Genomic DNA, 10,706 nt, shown 5'->3' on the forward strand with positions numbered 1-10,706 from the left:
GCATGTGGCCAGGCCCAGTTCAATCCCTGGCACCACCTGGTCCCCTAAGCACCACCAAGGAAGGACCCCTAAGCAAAGACAGGAGTTGCTTCTGCCTACTGTCAGGTGTGGCCCCAAGCCCCCAAACTTGAGTGTTCCCAAGGGATAGAGCACAGGAAGTGCCCCCCTCCCCAGCCTGGGTGCTTGGCCATGTGAGATGCTCCAGTGAGATCTGGTGGGATTGGAATCCTGCTCTGTGTGAATGGGAGGGGGGGGGCAAAAGGGCTGGACCTCCAGTTGCATGCTCTGGAACTTAAAATGGAACTCTGGGCTGGGAAGAGCTAAGTGGAGGTGTTGAGTGATGAGGGGAGGCTGAAATTGGAGGCAAGAAAGCTGAGAAGAGGCTGCCTATGACCCCAGAAACACAGAGTGGGACACACCTTATCCTTTCCCTGTCGCTCCCCCTTACTGCCTCATAGGGTGTCTCTCAGAAACTGAGGGGTCACTCTGATTTTCTGCTCTTGTCCCCATAACTGCTCTTAAAGTGCAGGGCCCACAGCCTCTGGAGGTAAGGGGGGGTTCAGTATGGCCAAAGTGATGGCCAGGATGATGGGACCATCCGTGCTCCAATGGGATGATGCTATTTGCCGAGAACCTTAGTCGGTTGGCAGCATTGGAGAAGATGGGGGGTCACCCCGTGAAGCCTTGGGAAGCACCCAGCAGAAGCATACCCAGCCTTGTCCTAAAGTCCTCCCCCCTTTGACCTGTGGGCAGGCAGCACCATGGGGGGCTATGGGGAATGAGTGGCCTGACCTGTTCTTTTCCTCCCTCCCTAGGTCACACCCCAAGGGGGCGCCGGGACCTTGCCACTGTCCCAAGCTTCCAGCAGCCTGAGCACAACAGGTCAGGGGGTGCTGACAATGCTGGGGTGGGGTCTGGGGGTGGTCACAGCATGGGCCTTGGGTTCTCACGCAACCCCAGGCCTCAGCAGTGTTCCTCGCCCACTCCATGACTTCCTAAGAGAGAAACATACGGTGTGGGCTGGTCGACAGTGCCGGGACCAAGGTGCTGGTCCTGCATGGGCCAATCCCTGGTACCACATGGTTCCCTGAACATCACCAGGTGCAACCTTAGAGGGCCCCCAGCCACGCGGAGGTGGCCCCTAGAGATGATCCTCACCGCTGAAGGGCTGGAGCAGCTCACCCTCAGGTCCAGTTATCCAGAAACCACACGGAGGGGTCCCCGGGCCTCCTGAGCCCTGGCTCGCACACACGAACAGGTTGCTGCCAAAGGGAGATGCACTTGGTTCACAACTGTCCCCCAGAGTGCCCTCACGGCTCTGTCTCAGTCCCTAGACATGTCACAGCTACATACAGGAACAGAGATGAAGTCTGCTCACACTTTACACCCCACACCCCCTTCCTGGGGCAGGGCGTGCTGGGCAAAGGCCTCCAGAGCCCTCCTGGGGCAGAGATGGCCAAAGCTCTGGGGAAGAACTTTAAACTCCGCCCCCCTGCAGTCCTCGCCGCAGTTTCACGACGAGGATCCCTGGAGGATCAGGGATCGGGGCCGTGTCCCCAGAGCAGAGATCTGAAAAGTATGACAGAGGGGAGGTGAAGATTCTGTCCAGGGCGCGGGGTCTGAGGCTGGCTGGGCTCCGAGCCCGAGTCGCCGCGGCAGCCCCCGATCTGGCCGCTAGAAGGAGTCCCGGGGCTGGGCTTCCCCGGGCGCAGTTCCGGTCGGGGCGTGCGGGAGCGGGGCGGGTCTGTGCTGTGCGCGCCGGGCCCAGGGCTGCTGCTTTGATCGCGACCCCTCGCGCGGGGCACAGACCCGGAGACGGGGCCCGCGGCGGGGAGAGGGCGCGGCTCAGGCGTGTGTGTGTGTCTCTCTCCGCAGTTACTACCTTATCCTCAGCTGTGGGGACGCTGCACCCCAGCCGGACAGCCAGCGGGGCCGGGGGCGGGGCCGCGCCCCCGCTCAACTCCATCCCCTCCGCCACGCCTCCACCCCCGGCCACCACCAACAGCACAAACCCCAGCCCTCAAGGCAGCCACTCGGCGATCGGCTTGTCGGGCCTGAACCCCAGCACGGGGTGAGTGGGCCGCGCGCGGCTGCGGAGCGCTGACCGGCTGCGGGGGCTTCGGGGCGGGGAGCTGCCCGCGCTAACCTCTGCTTTGCCTCTTGCAGAAGCACAATGGTGGGGTTGAGCTCGGGGCTGAGCCCGGCCCTCATGAGCAACAACCCTCTGGCCACTATCCAAGGTGCGTGCCGCCTCCCGCCACCACTCCCCGCCACCAGCCCTGCCCCCTGCCCTCAGCTGCCTCCTCCCACCCCGCCTCCCGCTCTGCCCTCCGCTCACTGCATCGCTTGCTGCCTCTTCACCCCATCTCACCTCTGGGGACGGTGTGAGGGGCGCTAACAGGGGAGGGGGTGCCGGGGGCAGCAGGGGGAGGGAGAGAGGGGGCGAGGCTGCGGTCGGAAGGTGCCCCCAGCCCCCGCCTCTCTTTCTCCCCCCGCCAGCCCTGGCCTCTGGTGGAACCCTGCCCCTTACCAGCCTTGACAGCAGCGGGAACCTGGTGCTGGGGGCGGCCGGCGCGGCCCCGGGGAGCCCCGGCTTGGTCACCTCGCCGCTCTTCCTGAACCACGCGGGGCTGCCGCTGCTCAGTGCCCCGCCGGGCGTGGGCCTGGTGTCGGCGGCCGCGGCGGCCGTGGCGGCCTCCATCTCCAGCAAGTCCCCCGGACTCTCCTCGTCCTCCTCGTCCTCCTCCTCCTCGTCGTCCTCCTCGTCCTCCTCCACGTGCAGCGAGGGGGCAGCACAGACCCCCGGAGGCCCTGAGGCCGGGTCCAAGGCCGAGTGAGGGCGCTCCCCGCCTCCCCCCTCCTCCTCTGAACCCCCCACCTCCTCGGCTCCCAGCCTGGGAAAGAGGTCGAGGAGGCCAGCATTCGGGGGACACAGAGGGTCCTCGCAGCAGGAGTGACCAGGGAGCAAAGACCAAAACCAAACCAAACCAACCAACCAAAAAGGAAAAAAAAAAAAAAAGACCAACGGAAAAGAAAACCAAAAATAATCACAGCAGAAACCAGCTGCCCCAAAGGAACCAGAGGTGAATAAAAAACAAACCAAAAACGCCCCCAAACCCCCGTCCCCACCAAACCCACCAAACCAAAAACCAGTCACGAGCCAGACCTCAGCGTGTACCCCCTCACTGCTACGACACCAAATATGAACCCCAGCCAGGCCGGGAGCCATGGCGCTGGACCTCAGTGGGGCCCAAGCTGGGGGCGCCAAGCCCCACCTTGCCTCCCCCAGAGGGAGCCTGAGAAGGAAAAAGAGAAGGGGCCAGCCTCCTTGCCCCAGGCCCCCGCCCTGGGGCCGCAAAGACAGGGCACCTGCGGCCCAGGGGCATGGGGAGGGCCGGCCACCCAGCAAAAGTTCTTTTCCGGAAGGTAAAGAGAAAGGCCCGACACCGTACACCAAATATTCCGTAGCTTCATCCAAAGGATGTACAGAATTTTTAGCGTTGTGCTCAACAGAATGTGTCCCCCCCACCCATGTCTCCCTCTGTTCCCTGGGCCCCAGCTCTCCTCCGTGGGCGGGGGGGTGCTTTAACCTCCTCCCTCCCCCAGCCCTGGGAGAGCCCTGGGGACAGCTCGTGGTCCCTGTACCTCTCCCTCCGAAGGGTGGGCTAGGCCGTCTTGCCAAGTTCTAGCTCTCACAACCCCCGCCCCCGGCCCTGCACCCCATCACCCCTTCTCTGCTCTAGAACCTCCCCCTGCGCCCAGTCCGTGGGCAGGTGGCTGGTTCCAGCAAGGGGCCGGGGGTGCTGGGCCTTTGAGTCGTCTTGTTTTCCATCCTTGTCTGTCAGTTTCCCTGAAGAAAAAAAAAAAGAAATTCATATTCCAGTGCCTATCCGTGGGATCCTTCCCGTTCTTGACATCGACCAGAAACCAAAAAGAACTCACCTCGTCTCCCCTGTCCCCCTTGCCCCGCCCCCACATGCACACACGCACGCACCCCGCGGTGGGGCTCCTTCAGGGGCGGCCCATCAGGGTCCCTGCAGCTGACGGGATCTGGACCCCCGGTCCTCATCTGAGCCCATCATGGGCCCCAGAGTCTCGACGGCACCCCGCTTCTGCCCAGCCCCGGACACATGCCTCACCACCAAGGGAGAGCCGCTGGGAGCCACTGGCCCTCCCGCCGTTGGAGAGGCCAGCTGTTCTTGAACCAAAAAAACAAAAAAAAACAAAAACAAAAAAAAACAAAAACCAAACACAAAAAACCAAACAATAAATGAAAACTAGAAAAAAAAAAGAATTTATAGAGATATATATATTTAAGGGAAAGAAGACGAGGACACCGGGTGAAGAAGGAGCCGCTCCCTATCCCGGGGGCCAGGCCTTGGTCCCCAAGCGGCCGGTCAGTCGGACAGAAGGACAGACACTTCTTTCTCTTCACAAATACCTCATGCACGTCGTGTCGTCTTCTTCGGGAAGCCGAGGGGCGGCGGGGGCAGCGCCTGGCCTGGGCCGGGGCGGATGGAAGCGGGTGGCAGGGCTGAGAGAGGTTGTCAGGGACAGGGGTGCAGAGCCCCGAACTCCCCGCTCCACCACCCCCTAAACCCCCATCAACTGAAAAAGCTTTAAAAAAAACAGGAAACAGGAAGAAAAAAAGAAAGGAATAAGAAAGCAAAAAGAATGGACGAAGGAAAAGTAGCAAACTTTTGGGTGGTTTGATTCTCCTTTGATTTCTTTTTCTGTTCTCTCCTGCCTCTTCTCTCTGCTTGCCACCCCCCCACCCCACCCCACACCCTCCCTCCTGCCTCTCTCAAGCTCCTTTCTGTGTCTCTCCTCAAACCAAAGTGTTGCTGTGAAGGACGCGAGCCATCGAAATCAGAGTTGGGCCCCCACCACAGCCGCCTGGCTAGGCAGGAGGAGGGGGGCCCAGAGTCCTGGGACAGGCAGTGCTGCCGGACCCCCAACCAAGAAGAGGCCACCCCAGGGCCCCCCAAGGCCTCCGCGTTCTCTTTAACTTCTCTCCCTTCTTGCCCCGGGAAAGGAAACTGTTGGGCGGCGCCAGGAGCAGCAGACTCCCCGAAGCAGGGGTCTGGGGGGGACCTCTCTTCAGGCAGCAGTGGAGAGGCTTCAGGTCTCCGACCCTCCTCGCCGGGACGCCAGAGATGCCAGTCACCGACTCCTGCCCTCACTGCCTCTGAGTGTGGCCACTTCTGTTTCCTGAAGAGAAATGCCTGGCAGCAGGCACCTGAATGAACCCCAGCCCCGGTGGCGGCAATGTGGGAGGGGCCAAAGGCGCCTGACCAGACAAGAAGGACTGCATTGGAGCAAAGGAATGACAACGAAAACCCCTCTGAAATGACAGGCAGCATGGAAGGCATGGTGGAGATGACTCGAACAAAAACTATGATTCTAGACCAAAAAACAAAACAAAACAAAAAAACCAAAAAAACGAAAAAAAGAAAAAAAAAAGGAAAAGCATATCCAGGACTCCCCGCTGCCCACTTCCTCCTGCTTCCTCCTTCCGCCTGCCACCTGGGACCTCTCCGCACCCTAAAACCCAGGCGGGCAGGGGGCAGAGAGGAGAGAACGAAGCAGGGGGCAGGAAGGGGGCTGATGCCCTGACAGTGGTGGAGGGACCCCCGTGCAGCCGGGGGTGGTGGGGACCCTCCCCATTCAACCCCCATAACTAGGAGAAGAAAAACAAGGATAAAAGAGAAATTCCTGGGAGGGGGCAGAAATACCAAATCCCAAGCTTTAACTACAGCTGTGAAACCAAATATTGGGAAGGGGGTGGGAGGGAGGGAGGGGCCAGTGTGCCCCAGGTCTCCCCCCGGGCCCCCTCCCCCGAGGACTCGAGATAAGGCACCAAATACCTCATAGAACTTTAATGTTAAAAAAAAAAAAAAGGAAACCAAATATCGTTGGCTGGGGGCCAGCCAGGGCAAGGGACTGGGGGGACTGGAGGGAGCCAGGGTTGGGGTGAGGGTGGGGGAATTCATGCTCCCCACCCCCCTTCACCCCTTTCTACTCCAGTCTCCCCTGTCTCGACTCCGGGAAACAAAACTATCTCATCATTTTTATTTTGTGGTCTGTACAGAGCCTGCGTCCGTGTGTCTGTGTGTGAACGAGAGAGTTGGGGGGCTGGGGAACTTTGTGTGTGGCATGGGAGCAGGGACCCCAGGTCAGGTTCTGAGCTAGGTGAGATTCTGAGGTGGGGGGGCAGGGCCCTGGGCTAAAAAGAGAGGAAGGTGAGTGGATTTGGAGAAAGGAGGTTCCTGGATTTCTCTGCTCCCCAGCCCTGACCTCCTGCTTGAGGGAGGGAGAGATAGGGTCCACCCTTGGCGTGGGCCTTTTAAGTGTGCCAAAAATCAAAAAAACAATGCCAGTAACTCAGACTCCCCTCTCTGTTCTCTTCTGGGAGGTGTGCTTGGAAGTGGGAGGGTGGGGAGGGGGGCTTAAGTGGGGGGTAGGGAGAGATGGGATACCCATTCCCCAGTAGGAGTGGGGCTAAAGGAGAAAGATGTGAACTTACCCCACGCCTTGCCCTGGGGAAGGTGGCGAGGGTCTCGAAGCCCCACACCTGGGAAGATGGGGCTGAAGGGTGATTATCACTCTTCTCCCCCACCCACATCCCAGGTGCCTCTCACTCCTGTCGGGCTGGGCCAGGGTGGGGGAACCGGGTGAGAGAGTGAGACCGACAGCAAGACTGAGACACACGGGCCCCACTGGCCTCTGGGTGGGAAAGGCAAGTGCGAGAAATAAAGGCCTCCAAGAGAAAAAAGAGAAACAAACCAAAGATTTAACCATTTAAAAAAAAAACCCACAGACAACTCCGCTACCTTTTTATACGTTGGAAAAAAAAAAAGTGAAAAAAATTTAAAAATAAAAATAAAAAAAAAACCTCCAAGCCGCAGTCCCTGCGTGCGGTTTGAACTTTGACCTCAGCAGTCTCCAAAGCAAGATGACGATGAGAAAGGCGAAAAAGAAAAAAAAATTAATAATGTATATTTTTAACTATTTGTTCTTGAGATGTTAGCTCCTTGTTCAACAAACACAAAAGAAAAAGGAGAGAAAAATCCTGAGAGGTGTTGCTGGGACGGAGACAAACTACTTACTATGTCTGTGACCCCTCCCCTCTGCCCTTCTTCCTCTCCTCCCCTCCCTCCACCCAGCTGCCCTTCCCCAGTCTGTCCCCCCAAGCCCAGGGGCTCAGTATTTATTTATATGATTGCAGGGTGACTGGGGGCCTCTCTCCAAAACTTGTAGAGGGCCTTTGGATCCTGGAGGCATGAGGAAGAGGCAGATCTGGGGAAACGCAGGGGCCAGAGGTTTGATCAGCTCTTTTCTGGCTTATTCCACTGTCGCCACCACCACCACCGCCACCACCGCCACCCAAATCTAAGGCCACACCAGGGTGAGGTGCCACCTGCCATCCTACCTTGCAAAGATCTGATTGGCTCAGCACTTCCTGGGGTGGGTGTCTTGCCTACTCACCCAAGGACCAGGCTGGAGAGTGGCTGGGAAGTGGTGGCCCAGGGAGACCGGAAGTGGTACTGGGAGACTGAGCAGGCCCTGGAGACCTGCCTTTCCTCCGTTCTCACCAAGTCAGCCCCCTTTTCAGTTCTGTCTGACCCCGGTGTTGGCAGCCCCTCCCTGCCCATCCTGTATTCCCCTTCCCTGTCTCTTCTCGTGGTAGCGGGTTAGCGTTTCAGTGTTCTTAACTCCAATCTGCTTGTTCATTGTACAATGTGCTTCTTTTAAGGCCCCATTTTTGTAACTTGAGTGTGTCATTCATCTGAACAACATCAAAAAATAAAAAATTAAAAACTGTACAGAGAGAAATGATGCCTGTTCTCCCTTGGTCTCTGTCTGGGACAGGTGGAGGGGGATTTGGAGATTGGACAGGTCCCTGTGGGAGGTTTGCTCCTGGTCAGTGACAGCTCTAAAGGCAGGTCTGAGTGATGACCTTTGCTAATTAGAAATTCAAGAATCGGAACTTGGGATGAATGAAAATGTGCTGTTTTCCCACATAGCTCACCCTTGATGCATTAGCTCGTGTACTCGTTTATACCTCCAGGAGAGTTAGCTCTTTGTGACCATGAGTATGAGAATTCAATGCAATGTACGAAGTGTTTAGCATCGACCTTCACATTGTCTTTAGTAAGTGAGAGAACTAGGTGCCTGGAAACCACTGGGCACTGCTCCATCCCTATCCCCAATGGACAAGGATCCTTATTTTTGCCACACACAGCAGTGTCCTGGCTGTGCTCAAGGATCACTCCTGGCGACGCTCAGGGGATCACATGTGAGGCTGAAGACTGAACTGCAGTCACCCACAGCAAAGATGAACACCTTAACCCCCTATATTACTTTTCTGGCCCCTATATTATCTCCTGATCCCAATAACTGGACTTTCTTCTTGCCATCAGGTATCCTGACTGTTCCATCCTCTGATCAAAGTCTGGCACAAAAGTGCTAGGACTCTGTGAATTCCATAACAAAGGCTAACTGTACAAGGGAAAGGAATGGTAAAAGGGTTTGCTAATTTAAAAAGATACAATGTCTTCCACTGCATAGTTTTAAAATACAAAAGACCTTCCAGGGGGGCTGGAGCGATAGCACAGCGGGTAGGGCGTTTGCCTTGCATGCAGCCAACATGGCCGACCCAGGTTCGATTCCCAGCATCCCATATGGTCCCCCGAGTAGCCAGGAGTAACCCCTGAGCATCGCCGGGTGTGACCCCCCCGAAAAAAAAAAGCAAGACCTTCCAGGATGAGAGGGGACAATTCAGCCCGGTGGGCACTTAGCCCTGAGCACTGTGGGCTAAGTACCTCAGGCCCAGTGTAGCTGGGGGTGGTCCCACTTTAAAAAATCAAAGGGCAAAAAAATAAAATAAAGGGCAGAGAGACAGTAAAGGTTAAGGCACTTGCCTTGGGCTGGAGCGATAGTACAGCGAGTAGAACATTTGCCTTGCACATGGCCAACCTGGGTTTGATTCCCAGCATCCCATATGGTCCCCTGAGCACAGCCAGGAGTAATTTCTGAGTGCAAAGCCAGGAGTGACCCCTGTGCACCGCCGGGTTGACCCAAAAAGCAAAAAAAAAAAAAAAAGACACTTGCCTTGCACACAGCCCACCCATGTTCAAATCCCCAGCATTGCAGCATTGCATATGGTCAAGCAGTGCCAGCCAATCATTGCTGACGTGACCCAAAAACCCAGAAACAAAACAGAAAACCAGAACACATCCCTCCAATTTTCCAATCAGCAGCGACAGGAGCAGGGAGAGATGACACACTGAGATGACACACTGAGAGTAACACCCAAAGAAAGTTCCCTCCCTGCTTTTAAGTGGTTCTGAGACCCATAGATCCTGGTTGCAAAAAGTTCCTAAATACCTATCCTGTGCTAAGCTCAGGTGTCATACCTGAGTGTCCATGACCTTCCTCTTGCCAAGGTACTGTACCCTGAGGACTATTCTGGCCCTTGATAGCAGCGTGTGCAGCTACCACAGCCAAGTGAACACAGGCCATGCAAGTCTCTATATCTGGGGCTAGGGACCAGTTCCTTTCCTCTGAACTGGCACGCCCAAACTTCCAGTCTCCTCCAGGTGCATGCGCAGAATCCAAATACAAAGTTTGAGGACTTCTCCCTGCCTTCCTCAAACACCAGCACTCAGCCAGAGTTGGATTGGTGCCATCTTACAGAATGGGTTTAGCTGAGGCACATTAGGCTGTGGGGGCTGAGGGGTGCCCTAGTTCCATTATAAACGGTTTCCCTTTTACATCTCATTTCTTCAGGTTACAAACAAGAATTCTTCCCAACAAAGATAAAAACAATCTGGCAAGGGGGTGCTTATTTTGTTCAGGGTGTAGGTTTTAGTCAATTTGAGCCAAGACTAGAACAGCAACTGAGCACTACTTAGGAGTGACATACCATCTCTCACTACTTTGTGATTTCAGATCTCTTTCACAAAAATGCTGTCATGGGGCTAGAGCAATAGCATAGTGGGTAGGGCCTTGCACGCAGCCAATCGGGTTCAATTCCCAACATCCCATATGGTCCCCTGAGCACCGCCAGGAGTAATTGCTGAGTGCAAAGCCAGGAATAACCCCTGTGCATCACTGAGTGTGACCCAAAAAGCAAAAGCAAAAAAAAAAAAATGCTATCACAAGGGGCTAGAGAGATAATAGCCAAGTACACAAGACACTCTGGACATTCAAATGGGTCAGACACCGTGACCACAAAAGTGCTGACTGATCCCAAGTCCAGGTCCTGATGGCACATCCCCATAGGTGGCTTCTGACTCTCACCACCAGTGACTCTTACGCACCTCTACCCACAGCTGGGCTCAGCCTGGGAGTACCTCCCCACAGCCAAAGATTGTGCCTGCCCATCCCACACCTTCACTGCCCTCAGGGATGGTTGAGAGAAAAAAAAAAAACAGTGAACTCTATGACAAAGAGTGAGGAAGACAAGGGTGGTGGATAGAAACGTAACCTTCTAAGTGTTCTGGTCACAAGAAAGAGCTTCAGGCTTCTCTATGGTGGGCTGTGGTGACCTCTAGTGGAAAGAGAGCAAGGTTGCTGCCATCACACAACAGAGCGAAGTAGCCCATCTCAGAAAGGGACTAGAGACTCTGGGTCCTCTTCATCTAAGCACTGCAGGGCTAATCCTGTTACCTGCCACCCCCAGTTCTTGAAGCCAGCTACAC

General features: G+C 56.0%; 1 protein-coding gene across 6 annotated transcripts in view; it reads left to right on the forward strand.

Moving 5' to 3' along the window:
- POU2F2 (POU class 2 homeobox 2) overlaps window positions 1-4,191 on the forward strand; it is a 60,566-nt gene extending 56,375 nt beyond the window's left edge. For 4 of the 6 annotated variants that reach the window (XM_056136772.1, XM_056136773.1, XM_056136771.1 and 1 more), the window contains 4 exons: window positions 816-882; window positions 1,876-2,071; window positions 2,167-2,240; window positions 2,500-4,191. In XM_056136772.1, coding sequence (XP_055992747.1) covers window positions 816-882; window positions 1,876-2,071; window positions 2,167-2,240; window positions 2,500-2,837 — 675 coding nt within the window. In that variant the 3' untranslated portion in view covers window positions 2,838-4,191. The remainder of the gene's footprint in view (window positions 1-815; window positions 883-1,875; window positions 2,072-2,166; window positions 2,241-2,499) is intronic. The other 2 variants (XM_056136775.1, XM_056136776.1) reach the window with 1 other exon arrangement.
- The last annotated feature ends 6,515 nt before the right edge of the window (window positions 4,192-10,706 follow it).

Source organism: Sorex fumeus, unplaced genomic scaffold, assembly GCF_029834395.1.
Source record: "Sorex fumeus unplaced genomic scaffold, SorFum_2.1 ptg000122l, whole genome shotgun sequence".
NCBI lineage: Eukaryota > Metazoa > Chordata > Mammalia > Eulipotyphla > Soricidae > Sorex > Sorex fumeus.